At 42.7% G+C, this 18,000-nt stretch overlaps 1 protein-coding gene across 2 annotated transcripts in view; it reads right to left on the bottom strand.

Moving 5' to 3' along the window:
- Window positions 1–2,424: 2,424 nt before the first annotated feature.
- The window catches only part of YPEL2 (yippee like 2), a 73,829-nt gene continuing 58,253 nt past the window's right edge, over window positions 2,425–18,000 (bottom strand). For both annotated transcript variants that reach the window (XM_020991843.2, XM_020991839.2), the window contains 3 exons: window positions 17,497–17,540; window positions 15,471–15,579; window positions 2,425–7,155 (listed from right to left, as the gene is read on the bottom strand). In XM_020991843.2, the coding sequence (XP_020847502.1) occupies window positions 7,066–7,155; window positions 15,471–15,579; window positions 17,497–17,540 (243 nt within the window). In that variant the 3' untranslated portion in view covers window positions 2,425–7,065. The remainder of the gene's footprint in view (window positions 7,156–15,470; window positions 15,580–17,496; window positions 17,541–18,000) is intronic.

Genomic DNA, 18,000 nt, shown 5'->3' with positions numbered 1-18,000 from the left:
ATGACCTCACATCCCTTCCAGCTCATAATCTACAATCTTGAAGTCTCTTAAAAATCATTACGCTGTGGACTAGTAAATTATTCAACATCTTCACCTTGGGTAGCGTCCTCTGCAGTCTCAGAGAGGTATTTGTTTTTCAGTCTTGTCTAACTCTTCATGACCCCATTTGGAGTTTTTTTTGGCAAAAATCCTGGAGTGGTTTGCCATTTCTTTTCTAGCTCATATTAGAGAAGAGGAAACTGAGGCAAACAGGGTTAAGTGACTTGCCCAGGATCAGTTAGCTAGTAAGTGTCTTGAGGTCACATTTGAATTCAAGTCTTCCTGACTCCAGGCCCAGAGCACTGCACCACTGCCCTCAGAGAGGTGGGCCTGGGAAAATAGTTTCAGGGGAGCTGGGTCAGTGTCCTTAAATTCATAGGTTTTAAGAAGTAAGGCCCTTTGGGGCTAAAGACTTTGTAAATCAACAAAAATTTGCCATGGCCCAGTGCCAGTCTATGGGCCATTGTTAGAAAATATTCATTTATACCAAGTCACCTGCTTTTGTTCAACAAAAAGCCTTGGTTTAATGTTTTACAGAGTGAAAGACAGTTTCTTCTCAAAGCTTAAATACATTAGACACTGTAGCTGGTAGGGCCTAGTGTCTTCAGTGGGGCATCCAGGCGATACTGACACATCAGAGAAATAAGGATGTAAATGCTTACAACTGATTTTTTTTTAACATCATGGATCCTTCTAACTGGTAAAAGTTGTGGACTTCTCAGAATGTTGTTTTTGGTTTTTTTAATTTGTAATTGAAATAAATGCTAATTTTTTTTTTTTGGTGAGGCAATTGGGGTTAAGTGACTTGACCAGAGTCACATAGCTACTGAGTGTTATGTATCTGAGGCTGGATTTGAACTCAGGTCCTCCTGACTCCAGGGCCAGTTCTTTGTCCACTGTACCACATAGCTGCCCCAGTAAATGCTAAATTTCAGTTAAAGATTTAACTTCCTGAGTTCATGGATTCCCTGAAGTCAACATGCAAAAGGGTCTGTTACCCTCCTTCCACCCATGAGGGACCTTTGCTCTAAAACAATCCCATGCTTACTCCTCTCCTAAACCCTAAATAGTGGATCTTGCCAATACCAAGACACTGGAAGGAATTCAGAGCACTGGGCATAGAAAATGCACTGAGCACCCGTAGTCCTCTAGGGGTTAAGTTATTCCAGTCCCCACATTGCAGGCCTGTCAAGTCACTGTTTCAACAAGACTTAACCTTGATGTGAACTGCTGGTTCTGGAGATAACATCAATCAGAAGGCACTGGCCAGCAAAGGACCAGCAGGAGACAGCCTGTGGGGCTGCTGATGGCTTCAGGCACTGAAGGAAGCAGCCAGCTAATCAAAGTTCCATCCCCTCCTGAGCACATTCATTGGAACCCCTCTGGTTCTAGGCCCTTCCCTTCCCGAGCACAACATACAAATATCACGTTCTCCCTGGAGCAATTCTTTCCATCTTGCTAACTTGGTCCTCAAAGAGATGGAACACAAAGGGGAAGAAGATGATTTGGGGTGGAGTCAGCTAAAAAATAACATCTCGTGCATTTCTGGCCTATTCTCTCCAATGCTCTGGGTTTCCTCCAGTGTCTTGGTTTGAGTAACATCCACTATTTAGAGTTTAGGAAAGAGGAGGAGGTCAGGAATTGTTTTAGGGCAGTTCTTAACCTGGCGGAGAGTGTAAGGGGTGGGGAGAGAGAGGTGAGGTGCTGCAAGACCGCTTTGTATATTGAGTCCATGAACTTGGGAAATGGACAACCATCAGGAGACAGAATCCTATAGGCATACATAGCTCATGTAAATTTGACCCCAGTCTATGTCCTCAATATCATTTATACCCTCTAAGCCAGATGCCCAGGCAGTGCCTTGAAGTGCCTTGTTAATAGGATTAGGCTTATTTGGCCCTGCTCCCCTGGTCCCTACACATAGGCACACCCTACACATAGGAAGCTCCAGCTTCAGTCCTCTGTGCACTGATCCCATGGTATTAACTGCCTCTGTTAATATCGCTTCACTTAAAGATGTATTTTCAGGAAACCCATCGGTAATGTTGGACAGGGGGAATATATGACTGTGTAGAGGAAGGGATGCTTGCAGGAGATCTGAGCTCTATCTTGCCACTCCAGCCCCTCCCAGACAGTCATTTACTAGATATATGACCTTGGATAAGTCAATTCTGTGGCCCTCAGTTCCATCTAAAATGGTAGTGATACCAAGGGTGATCTCTCCCTGCCCCAATCCACCCCTCATCCCTGCAAGGCAGGAAACTTGATCCTTGGAGAGTGGCCTTCTAAATCTAGATTGATTTGCCTCACATGTCAAGATGAATTAAGCCAGGCCTTTTATTAAAAGGATGAGGGGATTAATGTCAGAATAGATGAGGCCAACACTCTCAGAATATTTGAAAACTTTATTTTCTCAAATGAGCACCAACACAGATCGGAAATGAGAGAAAACAATGCACTTTCTTCTAATACTGAATCACTATGTACAGATACAGGAAAAAAAGGTGAAGACAAATTATTGAAAAACAATTGCCTTTGTTGTTGAACCAAAGTGACCTGAAAAAATATGCCCCAAAAAACCACCCCCAAAAACCCAACAAATATGGTTTGTAAACACAAGCATCAATAGACAGACTGGTATTGAAAAGATAGTCTCCGCAAAATGGAAAAAAAAAAAGGGAATTTGCTCCCACTTTCTTACCAAAATTTTATACAAAATCATAAGGGGCATTAAGAATTTGGTAATGTTGAGGATAGCTTACATCTTATTCTTTGTATCTTTATCTTGCCACAGATTATTTTATACAATTTAATTTGCATATTAAATATCTCTTCCTCCCTCCCCACCCCAACCCCCACCCCCAGCCCATAGTGATTTTTCATTTTTGGACTGACTTAAAAAAACATTTAAGTTGATTGTTTTCCAAGATTTGATTTCCCAGGCCTCTTCTTGACCCCTGAGGGATTCTGACCTCACAAATTCATTTGCCTACAGGCATGTGTACATTTCATGTCTGTTCAACCAATACTAGTTCCTGTTTATGATGAGGCTTCTTTTAAAACACTTGGGAGCCACAGAATACACGATTAACACACTCATGTTAGCAAAGAGAAAACATACAAGAGGTTTCACTCTTAGATCTCCACAAGGATGACAGAATTCATTTGTAGTTCATCCAAGTTGTGCCACAGAGGAGAAGGGGAGGGTGCACCAGAGAGCCGGCACTGCAAACAGCCCTGCCTGTACATGGCATGGTAAAGATGCATTCTCTATGGCTTTGTGCTGTTGGTCCACTTAGAGACAGAGTGCAAACAAAATTAGAAAAAAAACCCACAACAACACAAAGGTGGGGGAGGGAGAAAAGAAAAACCTTGTTGCAGGAGGTGTGTAAACTTTTACATAATGTCCCCAGTAAAAAGAAAAGTAGGAGCCATTGGAAAATGTTCTTTAAAAAATGCACAGTTAAAAACAATAGACCTGAAGGCCTTCCAATGAGAGGAAGTCTTTGAAGCCACAACTAACATCACTTCACCTCAATTTTTTTTTCTAGCCAATACTGGTGCAAGAAAAACATTTCAGTTCAACCTAATGATTCACTATTATGTCACTCCTACCAGGAAAAGGCAAAAGCAAAGCTTTCTTGCCTTCCCCAGACTAAATGACAGACTTTAAAAAAAAGTATATATGTTTCCCTTAAAACATACTTCAAAAAATGCAGAGGAAACAGTAAAATTTTAAAACAAAAATAAAAAGTGCTCTCAGGGGCTCTGAGAAAACAGCACCAAATATATTATTTAAAAAAATTAAATATTATTTACAAAAGTATATTTCACAAGAGAATGTTTTTTTTTCTTCTATGTATATATTACCCTTTGAAAATTTGCTGAAAGGGGCATTCTTCCTTTGTGCACGCTGATCCTACCAGCACAGACTGACCTTGCCATGTCTAAGTATGGATGTAGTACCCTGATGGACACCTGTGTTCATCAAGCTGGGCTGCAGCTGCTTTGCTCCAACCAAGTCAAGCTACTGGCATGCAGCTTTGAGGCTGGTGCCAGGGGCAGCCCACAGAGCCTACAGGCCCCAGCACACAGGGTCTCAGCTCAATCCAAAGGTGGAGCCATAGTGAGCTGAAACTGGAGATTCTGCTAACGGTTTTTCAGTCCCAAATGAAGGCAGCTGCTGGCTGAGGTAAAGAACTCCCCCCCTTCCCTTCCTTCCTCTCTCCTCCCACCCTCCGAGCCATGCCCACACCAGCTCCCAGTTGGCTGAACCTACCAGTGGCCTAGGGATGAGGTCTTTGGTTATGCTCTGAGTAGATAATTTTAAGAGGAAAAAAAAAATCAAATAGAGAAAGAACTAATTGAGTCCACAAGTTTGATAAGGTCTGAGCTCTCGTTTGTGGTCTCCAATACTGCTAGACATGAAACAAGCCGTGGATGAAGCTAAAGTTGTAAGAAGCACTTATGGTTTAGTCAACGTGTACGGAAACCTAATGAAGGGGGTTGGTCAGTCTGCTGCTGAGTCTTTTCTTCAGATTGCTGGTGCCACGCACCTTTGGGATACTGCAGAAGGGTTACTCACAGCACCAGGAGGAGGCTCCATTCACAGTGCGAGCACTGGAAACTTTCCCAGGGCAAAAAGTGGGGATGGGGCCAGGGTCTGATCTTGTCTGCAAACTCATCATGCATCCTACCATGTCAAATCTGCCAAATTTCCACTTCATTTTAAGCTCTAAAAACCAGGTGAAACTTTCCTTAAGGAGAAGGCCAAATCTATAAAGGAAAGGGCCCAGGGCCCATACTTCAGTAGGGAGGGAGTAGGAATCCAGCTATTTCAGGGCTGGGAAGCTAGCCTGGGAATGTGAAAACTTAAGCTATTTTCTGATGCAATCTAGGGGATTAGGGGAAGCAGAAAGAATATTCCTCCAGGAGGCTGCAACAGAGTAATCTAACTATGCCTCAGTTTCCCTTCTTACTCATCTTCCAGAGTGTTTTGAGAACTGACTGGCCAAATGACTTTGCAGTGGGTTTTTTTCCTCCCTATTGTTAGGTTTTTTTGGTTGGTTTGGTTTTTTTTAAACAGAACCAAAAACTAGGTTTTGTAAGGGAAAAGTCCTTTACCAGCCAATCAACAGGCAGAAAAGTACTGTTTTGTGGGAGCTTCCAAGCCAGAACCACCTGGACTCAGAATTTTTCTTGCTACCTGACAGTAATTCAGAGATTCCACCCCCTTCATAGCCCTCCCACAGCCACGTTCTCTTTCCATCACAGACTCCATCCCAGAGGGCTCCCTGGACCTGCTGCCTTCAGAGCCCACTCCAATGCCCAGGTTCCCCTATGCTCCTGAATTAATTACTTGTGACAACCGACACAAGTTTTTTCAGGTTCAATCTCCTTGGAAAATGAGATGCTGAGAATGATACACAAGATCATCAGAAAAATAAAGAGTATTTTAGGCCTGAGAAATGAAATGAACTCAGTTTGAGTGGGACTCACATCACACACCAGATACTGGCTGGACTGCTGTAGAACAGCTATCACAGTGTGAATGATTAAATGCGAGATAGAGCTTTTTCACTCCTGAGCCTAGCTGGCTTGGGTTTTCCCCTCCAACTCCGCCTAATACCATGAAGTACGTCCCCTCTTCTTTCTACCCTCCAAAAAAGAAAAGGTTAAGATCAGAATTTGTTACTACTAGTTTGACATCAAATTGAATTAGTCCCCACTGCTGGGCCACTTTGGTTAATGACTGCGCTTCTTCCCCATTCAAATTCAGGGAAATAACACTGGGGCTTGAAATATCCGCCTGCAGAACACATTAACCATAATCTCCGAAAGCTTTTCTCTTCCATAGCTTAAAAGATGGGGCTGGAATCAAAGCCAATCAAACTCTGGATGTGAATCATCCCTGTTCCTGGGAAGCAGGTTCCCAGGGGAAGTAGGGAGGAGGTCTCGATACCTAGAAATGTCTTTCCCCCTCCCATCCCCTAAAATCCCCCCTTTCCAACTCCCATCCATTGTGCTCAGTTAAGAGACATGAGTCAGGTGATGGGTCAGGCAGTTAGAGTTGTTTTAACTATGCTGGCTTTCCTATGGTTTCCTTGCTGATATTAGAGCTGTCAGCTTGCTGTACCTGCAACTACAGGACTTACTAGGTCGCAGGTCAAGGCCGCTGGCCTCTTTACTTGCCAGGGAGCACAGGATCTTGAATACTTGGTGAAGGGCAGATCTCTACTTGCCATGATGGGGAAGCATTAGTAAGAACTTGGAGTAGGAGTGGGTATAGCATAGGTAGATAGTTAGAGAACAAATTATAGAGACCCTCTCACAAGCTCCCCACAGCCACTGACTGTTGCTAACATAAGGTGCCCCCAAACCAGCCCAGGGCAATCAGACTCCTGCCCCTGAAACTGCATGAACCACAGGAGTTAAGCCCTCCTCTCATGCTGACCTGGCACGTCATTGGGTGTCAGGAACAGAAGCTTCAAAGAGAATTCAATCATGAGGTATTTTTTTTTAAATCTTCTTTTTGTCCATTTGGACAAATTGATAGTTTCAAGGTTCCTAGGTTCCCAGGATTTTTAAGGAGCAGCAGTTCCTACCTCCACCCTCCCATGCCCACCCCTGCCCCAGGACACACAGGGCTCCCTTCCCTTCTCACGCCCCCATTGCTATCCTGACACAAGGCAGCTAAGGCTGCCTGCTCTGGGGGAGGGGGGTCCCTGGGACTCTCCTTAAAGTAGAATGCTGCCAAGTTCTCGGTGCATCCGTTGTTTTTAGCCAACACTAGAACAGAGAGAGAAGCCAGGGTCAACTCACAAACAGATACAAAGCAAAGAAACAGAGAGACAGCAATTTAGAGGCCAGTCACCAATAAAGATGGAGATAGGGTGGGAGGATGCTCCTGATGCCAAAGCCTCTAAAGGGATGGAACCAAGCTTTCAGTCACTCTCTCCCCTCCTGGATATAAGGTTCAGTTGGATGGCATTCATTCAGACACTGGGTAGGGGGGACTCCCTCCATTCAATCCCAGCCATTGTCCTTGATCATGTGTGCCAGTTCAATGATGTATTTGCCTTCTTTATACTTCTGGCTGCTCTCAAAGGCATGTTCCTGGTCAACAGAAAAAGAGAAAGGAGATGAGCGGCCATGTCCGTGGAAAAAGCGTATTGGTTTTGGAGCATACGTAGCAGGAGGAAGAGAAAGAGCATAGTGTGGTGACAGAGCGTTCAACCAGTGTCAGAAGACCTGGGTTCAAATCCAGGCTGTTCCACTCTGAACCTCTGTGGACTTCAGCTTCCTCATCTATAAAAAGCAAGAGCATTACCAAGTAGGTATCCATCGCCTGAGGCATGGAAATTGTTATTTATGAATGTAACAGGATATTACTGTCCCCTAAGAAACAACGAATATGGAGACTACTTGCGAAGCATGGGAAGATTTGTATGAACTGATACAACATCAGGAAAACACACACGATGTATACGATGGTATAAACGGAAAATGACAATTTCTTAAAAAATCAAGCACTGTGTAATTGTAATGATCAAGCTTGGCCCTGAAGAAAAGCTCTAAGAATGTACCCCCCCCCTTTGCAGAAGCTGGGGATATCAGGTGTGGAACACTGCAGTTACTTATTGTGGGATTCAACTGGTCTGTTGGTTGGTTTGGATGAACTGCTCCCCCCCCCCCCCGTTTATATTCTCTGTTATAAGGGATGACTTTCTGGGTGGAGGAGGGAGGCAGGAGGAATATATTGGAAAATAAAAATTGATGTAAAAGCAAAAAACAAGATGAGGTAGGAGAGGGACCAGGATCGTGATTCCATTGCTATACAGAACATCCAGGTGAGGAAACTCCCTCCAACAGTATAGAATGGCACATCCTCTGGAAGGTAGTCTTCTGGTTTGCTTAAAGCAGTGAGAGGTTAACTTGTCTAGGGTCCTAAAGCTAGTGTGTTTTAGAAGTAGCACTTGAGCAAACATCTGCCTCATTGTGTACCTATATGCCACGTTGTCTGTTAAAATAAGAAGGTTGGAATAAATGACTACTAAAGGTCCCTTCTAGACCTAACCTATGATCTTAGCAACTATAATACAAGATGGAAACTAGGATTTGGGGGTTGTCTTCCCAGGACAACCAAAGGAATTGAGATAACTTCAATCAATTAGCATTTTATCTTGTAAGGGTGCACAGTACAGTGGCAAGAGCCCTGGGCCTGAACTCAAATTCAGCCTCAGACACTTACTAGCTCTGTGACCCTGGGCAAGTCATTTAACCTTGCTGTCCTCAGTTTCCTCATCTGTAAAATGAGCTAGAGAAGGAAATGACAAAACACTCCAATATCTTTGCCAAGAAAACCCCAAATGGGGTCAACAAAGAGTAAGACCATGACTGAAACAACACAACAAATTCTTCATTAACTCACCACAGAATGAAGACTGTGCCTAAACTTTATTATCATCATACTCATTATTACAGGGAAAGGGAAGGGGATAAGCATTTATATAGCACCTACCCTGTGCCAGGCACTGCTGCTTAGCAGTTTTACAAAATTATCTCATTTGATTCTCACAAAAACCCTAGGAGGCAGGTGCTATTATGACCTCCATCTTACAGATGAGGAAAAGAAGGCAGACAGAGGTTAAGTGACTTGCTCAGAATCATAGAGCTAGTAAGTACCTGAGGCTAGATTTGAACTCAAGTCTTCCTGACCTCACTGTACCACCACAAGGACATTAATATATCAAGGACCTATGATTGTGTTGTGTGAGAACTTCAGATTGCAATCAATCACTTACACATGAATTTAGAGATGGAAGAACTTAAGAAACTAATACAGTACATGACTTTTATTTTTGAGATGAGGAAACTGAGACCAGAAGAGTGACTTGCTGACGTCATAAAACTAGTAAGCAACAGAGCCAGGATTTGAGCCCAAGTCCTCTGACTCTTTTTTATTGCACATGATTTTTAAGAATTCCCTGAAGTTCAGAAAAGTTAAGGAATTTGTCCATGAATGTCAAAGAGAGGATCTGAACCCAGGCCTTCCTGATTCCAGCACTCTATCCACCATTCAACAATTCCTATCAAAAGAAGGTCTTCAATGTGCGATGACTAACTTTGACAGACTTATCTCCTCTCGGCAATTCAAGAATCCAAGACAACTCCAAAGGACTCATGATGGAAAATGCTGTCCACATCCAGAAAAAAACTATGGAGTCTGAATGAACATTACCTGATCTTTTTTTGTTCGTTTCTTCTTTCTTATGGTTTCTCCCATTGGTTCTAATTCTTCCTTACAATGTGACTAATGTGCAAATAGGTTCAATATCAATGTATATGTAGAGCCTAATTAAATTGCATGCCATCTTGGGGTGGGGGGGAGGGGACAGATGGGGGGAGAATCTGGAAATCAAAATCTTATGGAAGTGAATGTTGAAAACTAAAAATTAATTAATTAATTTTTTTTTTAAAGAAGAAAGATTATGAAACAAACAAACAAAAAAAGAACATCTTTAAAATGCTATGTTATCTTAGGGGAACCTCTAGCTTGTTAAATTACACAGGATTCTTCCCTAACAAGGCCGTCCATGTCATCCTCACCATCTTCCCAGCATAGTAAGGTTGGAATCTTTCTGAAATGTGCTGTGACACTCTGAACAGAGAAGCAAAGCATTGTGGAGACCAAAAAGGCTTCCTTTTTTACTTCACTTATATATTTATATCCTGTTATTCTGCTTCTTCTCCACAGAAATCTCGGGCTGCAGCAATATATGCAGTGGGAGAAAACTTTTGCCAAGTAATATTAGTTATCAGGTGTCTTAGAGGAAAATTCCATACTTCTGGTGGGTTACCCTCTGAAATTAAAGCATTCTAGCTGATAAATCTCATTTAAAAAGCCCTACAATGGGGTAGGGAGTGGGGAGAGAAGAGAAGTGACAGGAGAGGAGAGGGCAATTTTACTATCATGGATATAAGAACAACTGGAGCAGCAGCCTGACATAATGGATAGGAAACCATCCTCAGATTCCAGAAGAACTGGATTTAAGACCTCTCTCTCTGAGATATACTGGCTAAGCAAGGCTGGGGCAAGTCACTTAACTAACTTCTCAATGTCCCTAAATGCCTCTCTAGGACTGTAAGAGCAGGTACCAATCTATAAGAGGAAGAAGTGGCCTTTACCAATGAAATCACAAGTTTCTTTCTCTCTCTCTCTCTCTCTCTCTCTCTCTCTCTCTCTCTCTCTCTCTCTCTCTCTCTCTCTCTCTCTCTCTCTCTCTCTCCCCCCCCCCCCCCTCTCTTTCTTTCTCTTGGCTAGCTGAATGAAGAAAAAAACTAGTCCCAATAGTTACTGAGTATGACTAAAAACATGTGCTGAAGGCAGATTTCAGAAAAACCTGGAAAGACTTACATGAACTGATGCTGAGTGAAGTGAGCAGAACCAGAAGAACATTGTACACAGTTACAGCAACACTGTGAGATGATCAACTTTAATAGACTTAGCTCTTCTCAGCAATGCAATGATCTAAGACTATTCTAAATGACTCATGATAGAAAATGTTATCCACATCCAGAGAAAGAATTATGGAGTCTGAATACAGATTGAAGCATACTATTTTCTCTTTTTTCTCGTGGTTTTTCCCTTTTGTTCTGATTCTTCTTTCACAACATGACTAATGTGGAAATATGTCTAATATGATTGTACATGTATAGCCTATATCAGATTATTTGCCATCTTGGGGTGGGGCAGGGAGGGAAGGGAGGAAGAAAAAAAATTCAGAACTCAAAATCTTATAAAAGTGAATGTTGAAAACTAAAAAAATAAAATAAAATAAAGTAAAAACCTGTGCTCAGATGCTACATCCATGGACATACCCTCCTAATTATATCCAAAATCAAGAAGGGAAGGTCCTGTTCTTGCTGGCATCAAGTGCTGCTGGTTGGCACTCAGCTCCAGTGCCACCTTCGACATGAGTACTTTCCATATGCTCTAAGTACCTCTCTCCTCCAAATACTTTGTATATGCTTACTGACGTGTGTGTTGTCTCCCCCATTAGAATGTAAGTTCCTTGAAGGCAAAGCAGTGTTTCGTTCTTTTTTGTGTGTGTTTCCAGGTCCTAGCACTGGTGACTGGCACTTAATAAACGACTTGTGTGAAATTTCCTTTGCCTTGCAGTTAGGTGAGACTATAGCTCAGGTGTCTTTTGATTTCAGAACAATTAAAGTCTCACCATACTGTGTGACCTCTGGGCAAGTCACCTTTCTGCTGAGGGGTTATTAGGACTAACTGACCTCTTAAGTCCCTTCCAGTTTCCAATCTATGATCCTGTTGGGTCTTTGACCTACTGCTTTGAGGGTTAAATCATCCCACAGACACAGACAGAGACAGAGGCAGAAAGTTTAAGTACTAACAACTCCACACTTATTTCCCTTTCTCCTATACCTCTGGGTTTAGGTACTGGTATATTTGTGCGTGGATGTGGGTGTGGGACAGATTTTAGAATGGGGGAAGATGAAAGCACATAGAATACCAGGAGATTCAAGAAATAAGCAAGACAGCTTTGAAACTAACACTTAGGTTTGGGGAATTCAGGAATGATAACTAACTTGCTGGATTTGCTATATTCTTTCAAAAATAACGCAAGTACCACTTAAGAGGTTCATTGTTTTATGTACAGTGCTCATATTTGATAATGTTCATCAGGAAAAGAATATTTTTTAAAAAACAGAACGGGATATTTATAGCCATTTTTTTTGTGTCTGGTGGCCAGGCATTGGAAATTGAGGGGATGCCACATCAATTGGGAAATGGCTGAATAAGTTGTGGTACATGAATGTAATGGAATATTATTGTTCTATAAGAAATGATGAGCAGGCTGATTTCAGAAAAATCTGGAAAGACTTACATGAACTGATGCTGAGTGAAGTGAGCAGAACCAGGAGAACATTTTGTACACAGTAACAGCAACACTGTGCGATGACCAACTTTGACAGACTTAGCTCTTCTCAGCAATACAGGGATCTAAGTGAAAATTCCAAAAGACTCATGGAGGAAAATGCTATCCACATCCAGAGAAGGAACTATGGAGTCTGAATGCAGATCGAAGCATACTATTTTCTATTTTTTTTTTGTTTTTTTCTTTCTCCTGGTTTTCCCCTTTTGTTCTGATTCTTCTTTTATAACATGACTAGTGTGGAAACATGTTTAATATGATTATACACATATAGCCTGTATCAGATTGCATGCCGTCTTGGGAAGAGAAGGGAAAAACATTTGGAACTCAAAATCTTATAAAAGTGAATGTTAAAAATTATCTTTACATGTAACTGGAAAAAAAATAAAATACTATTAAGAAAAATAAAATTTAAAAAAGTAGAATAGTAAAGGGTGGAGAACAAGATACCACTTCAAGTATTTGCAGGGTAGGGAATGTGAGAGCAGGGATGGTGGGTAAAAACACTTATGAAGATTTATCACCTGCTCCTTCCAAAACTGAGACATACAAAGTAACCAACACCACACAGCCACCTGGACACCTCTAGAAAGTGTCCAAACTCAGCCACCATGGTGAGAAAATGAGAGTCAACTCAGGGAGCCACAGAAATGAGAGGGATAGAGAAATCATGGACAAAGGAAATGGATAAATAACCCAAAATGCCTACTCTGGCTTTTAATTCCAAACTTCTCTTCAGAAAACTCTTTCTGAGAATCACAAGCCAAAATGGACTGATTTAGAATCCTGCCTCTTCTCTTTCATCCAGTGCTCCTTTTCAAACCGATGGGCAGCCAGCTGATCAACAGAAGGGGGTGGAGGAAAGAAGAAGGAGAAAAACCTACAGGGTGATCAGCTTAGGCCAGATGACCTCTGAGTTCCCCCTTCTAGCTCTGGAAGGATGTGGCTCTGTAAAAAGGGACCTGAACTTGGGACGTTCAGTCCTTGAGGAGGTTTGACTGAAATACTAGGGAAGAAGCAGAGCCATTCAGTCTGACCAGGTTGATGATGTCTGCTCTCAGACTAACCTCAAAATATAAGGGGGCCCAAGTAAATGGAAACAAAATTCTGATACTCGGGGCAGCTAGCTAGTGCAGTGGGTAGAGCACCGGCCCTGAAGTCAGGAGGACCCAAGTTCAAATCCGGCCTCAGACCAAACACTTGACACTTACTAGCTGTGGACCCTAGGCAAGTCACTTAACCCCACTGCCCAGCAAAAAAAAAAATACTCCAAATATTTTCAAGGCTAATGTGGGGGAGGGAAGGAATGAAATCTGGTTTCCAAGACCTCCTCTCCTCCTGCAAAGATCCTTGTTGCTAGGCCCACCCGTGGAAGAATATTGCTCCTGTTCCTGCTTAGAGAGGTTCCTCCTTGGAGAGATAATGTGGTACAATGGAAAATGCATTGGCTCAGGAGTCGGAGGAGCTGGGTTCAAATCTCAGCTCTGGCTTGAACTACCTACATGACTTCAGGAAAATTCTTAGGGCCTGCTCCACCTTCCTGGGGCACAGTGGATAGAGTGCTGAGTCTGGAGTCAGGAAAACCTGAGTTCAAATTTGGCCTCAGACACGTATTAGCTGTGTGACCCTAGGCAAGTTACTTAACCCGGCTTGCCTCAGTTTCCCCATTTGTAAAATGAGTTGGAGAAGGAAATGGCAAATCACTTCAGCATCCTTGCCAAGAAAACCCCAAATGGGGTCACAGAGAGTCAGACACAGAACAACAATACTGAATACTGAACAATAGCAACAACAGGCTTTCCTGGGTCTTAGTTTCTTCATCTGGGCAATGGGGTGGGGAGTTGGCCTAGCTAGCCTTCAGGTCCCTTCCAATTCTAGTTCTATGATCCTTTTAGAATCCAAAGTAGATTATGTGGGCTGGTAAGGACAAAAGAAGAGTGCAACTGATACACTAGCTGTCCTTTCCTAAAAGATACACTGTCCTTTGGAAGACAGGGAGGTTGTTCTTTTTTGTATACTACAGTTCAAGTACTCCAGCATGTCAGAGGGCTGACTGAGAGGATATATGCTGTGTGTATGTATAGCAAGTTCATATGTGCGTACGTGTGTGCATGCATGAAACACAGTATGAAAAGGAAAAAAATTCAACCAATGGATAGTGTTACCATGGCAACTGCATCTGGGGTTAGATTACTACCACAAAGCAAGCCAGAAAAATCCTCATGACACCAGGCAACCAGAGTTCCAGGGATACTAGGTCACTGTTGCTCGCTCATCCTACCCCCAGGAAAGGACAAGGAATCCCCCAGGAAAATAACAATTTACCCCACAGGGCCTCCATACGAAGGTGGGGAGAAGGCAGGGTCTGATCTCAAGACTCAGTCTTCTGATCGATCTCAGTGTTGGCTCAGACTACCACAAAGGGCAAATACAGAAGAGGGACTACTGGTCCTACTATCTCTTATTTGACAAAGAACAAGCTGGAAAATAGAGAAGAGGAATAAGGATAGGGAAGGACCTTAGGTCCACGTCCTGTGAGGGTCTATTAAGAGAAGTGAGCACATTTAGCCTAGAAAAGACTTGGGGGAAGGGGGAAGAGAACATGGAACATGAGAGTATTTGGAGTATTTGAAGGACCATCATATGGATCAGATTGGATTTGATCTGTTTGACCCTAGAGGGTAGAATTGGAAGTGACAAAAAGCCAAGTTTAGACTTCCTGTCAGGAAAAACCTCCTAATGATTAGGGCAATCTCAAAGTGCAATGAATTATCTTAAGACCAGCTCTTCCTCCTTGGGGGCTTGATGGGCTAGGCTTTTTTTTAAGTGGCACTAGAGTGAGAATCCCATTTGCTGATGTGAGTCAGACTAGATAACCACAGAGGTCCCCTCCCTGCTGTGATTCAAATATTGTGATTCTGCTGCCCCTTCAGAGAAGCCATGGAGTATAGTAGAAAACCACCAGCCTTGCAATTCAAAAACCTAGATTTTTGAGTGCTGAGTCTTTTTGAGTCTTATACTTATACTTATATAATATATATACATATATATATAATATACTTATAAATCAATTATATTTTGAGTCTTCTGCTTACTGTATGACCTTGAGTAAGTCATCTCTCTCTCATCTTGTGCAACACTTGCACCATTTACCTATTGGGCTCAAGAGTCAGGAGACTGACTCTTCTGACTGACATTAACTAGCTGAATGACCATGGGAAAGTCATATAACCTCACTGAACTTCAATTACCTTATCTATGGAATGGGGACAGCACCCAGCCCACAGAGTTCTTTGTGAGCAGAAAATGGGGCTCAAATGCACGTTCTGAAAATCTTACAAGTACCACATGACTATCAGTCTTTCTTCTAAAGCATTCTGTAGTCCTAGTGAGGTCTGCACGCAGTTATCATTAGTGTTTATTTCAGAAGCCATGGCCCCACCCCCACTGGGCAAACACCATCATACTTACATATTTCCAGCCCAGAGTGGTTTTGCAGTTTTCACAGTAGATGTCTGCAACTGCGTGTAGCCCCGTTAGCAACACTCGCTCTTCTGCAGGTCCACAGCCCACATTAACTCTGTGCCAAAGAGGTGGGGGTTGGGGGAGAGAGAAAAGAGGGAGATGAGTGCCAGGGACATCTGTATCCTCAGTCCCTTGAGCTGAGCTACCTGCAAAAATGAATAGAACAAGAACTCCCTAAAAGCAGCTGCTCCCGGGGAAGCGGTGGAGGATGGGGGTGGGGAAGAATGACTCAGGATCAAGAGCAAAGCCCCAAAGACAGGCAAAAGGAAAGTCCTGGGCCAAAGTGATTTCAGATTGTTCCATTCTGGTCCAGTGTACCTGCTGGAGACAATGGGCTTTCTGGCTAAAACCTGGCTTGCTGTTTATGTCCTTTTTCTTTTACATAGGAAAGCCTTCCTTTGCTAGTCACTTCTCTTTCAAGCCCAAATTCAAACCCAACTCAATTTATGAATGTAATGGGTATTGGGAAAGAACACTTTGTAGACCAGAGAGTCTTAGCATCATGGGAGCATAGATTTAGAGCTGGGAGGGCCCTTAGAGGTCCATCTAGTCTAGAACCCTCGATTTTCAAGATGAAGAAATTGAAGCCCAAAAGAATAAGGTGACTGGCCCAAGGTTACATTGGCAGCAGATGACAGGCAGGATTTGAACCCAGGTCTTATGACACCAGACCCAACACTCTTTCCATTGTAAGTCCCATAATTAATTTTACAATCTTTGAAAACCATTCTTAAGCATCAAATCCACTTATTTTTACAAACTATAAGTAAATATAAATAATAAACTTACTATGTAATTAAATATTACTTAACGATAAAACCATTCAATTTACAGTTGTCATTATTTAATTCTTTTTTTTTTAAATGACCCCCTCCACGGAGAGGACCCTTCCAGCAGTACTGAACCAAGTTTATATCCAATGGAAGGTGATCATATACATATGTAGGGTCAGTGAACACCTCCCACATGGGTCCATATGTACTAGGTCTTATCCCAACACTTTTCAGTCACTCGGGACTTTCTTCTCCAGGGAAACTGTGGTACGTGCCTTTGCACTTGGGGTGGGGTGAGGGAGTAGGGGTGGGGTTAGAGCTGTTCTATTAACCTGGTCTACTCTGAGTCTAATTGTCCTGCTGAGTGGGTTGGACTTGGCTCAGCCCTGATTGGGTTCCTTCTTTTCTGCCTGTTCCACTGGGCCTCAGCTTCCTTACTTTTAAAATGAGTGATTTGGAATAGAATAGGGTTTCTTAACCTAGGATCCACTGGGGGTCTGTGGATAGAATTTAAAGGATCCACAAACTTGGAAGAGAACTACTTTTTTCCAATATAACTGATTTCCTTATGTAATATAAAACAAAGGAAATCAATTATATATGCACACATATATATTCATATGTATGAACTTTATTTAAAAACATTATTCTGAGAAGGGGGTCCATAGGCTCCATTCCTGGAGAGAACTCTACGGTCCCTTCACACGTTGACATTCTAGACTTCTATAAATCCTGAGATTCATTGGGTTTGGTTATAAAACTTCTAGCCTGAGGAGATTGGGGAAGTACCTCTGGGGGAGAGATGTGTGGGTAGGGGAGAGGCAAGGATCTCAAAAAATATTTCACCAGCCTGCAGCTCTAAGGGATATATGTGTGTTGTGACAGAAAAAGAGAGGGAGAGAGAGAAGGGGAAGACATGGACAGATGACATTTTAATTTGGAAGCTATTTCTCTAAGTCTCTCTAGTCCCTCCCACCACCCTCTCCAAAAATAGAAAAACAAATATCCCTGAGGTGACCATCAGAAGCAAACCAGGGAACATAATCCTCCATGGACTGTATTTTTTAATTTATGTCCTAGGCAGTGTCTCATCAGAACAGGAGGCAGCTCCTACTGTTTAATTATCCTCCAGGGTTGCTTTTTCCATCTTCCAAAGATGCAAAGAACAATTTAATACCACTTCCAAAAGAGACACTCACACTGAATTAAAGAGGTAAGCTCGTCCTTGACTTCCTTGGAACGACTGAAATGCAAGAAAACAAATCAATAGTTAGATACAAATGGCATGTGTCCACCTGCTTGGGAGACCTGGGCCTAGCTAGATAACAACCACCCAAATGACTCCAGCAGGCTGAGGTTCTGTCTGCAGGATAATACAAAGCACAGAGCCAGAGGCAGTCTGGAGAGAGGAGCTAGGCCAGCCGGCATTGTAGGCTGCTTCCGAGTTCCTGTTTGATGAGATGGTAGGTAAAAGAAAAATAGTCATTACTAGAGAGTCTTTGCCCATGTGTATGTGGCTAAGGCTACCTGGGACAGTCTATACCAGCTCTTCTCTAAGCCTTGGTTTTTGGTTTGGTTTTGTTTTGGGGTATTTTTGGGGGGAGGGAAGCCAGTTGGACAGTCTGTGCTGGCAGCTCCACCACTTCCTATGGCCATAGAGGGTGTGACAACCAGCTAAGGCAGTTTCACTTCCTGGTTCTCAA

The sequence above is a fragment of the Phascolarctos cinereus genome, unplaced genomic scaffold (assembly GCF_003287225.1).
Source record: "Phascolarctos cinereus isolate Bilbo 61053 unplaced genomic scaffold, phaCin_HiC Scaffold_5;HRSCAF=322, whole genome shotgun sequence".
NCBI classification, from domain to species: Eukaryota; Metazoa; Chordata; class Mammalia; order Diprotodontia; family Phascolarctidae; genus Phascolarctos; species Phascolarctos cinereus.
This window is presented reverse-complemented; position numbering and strand designations above follow the sequence as displayed.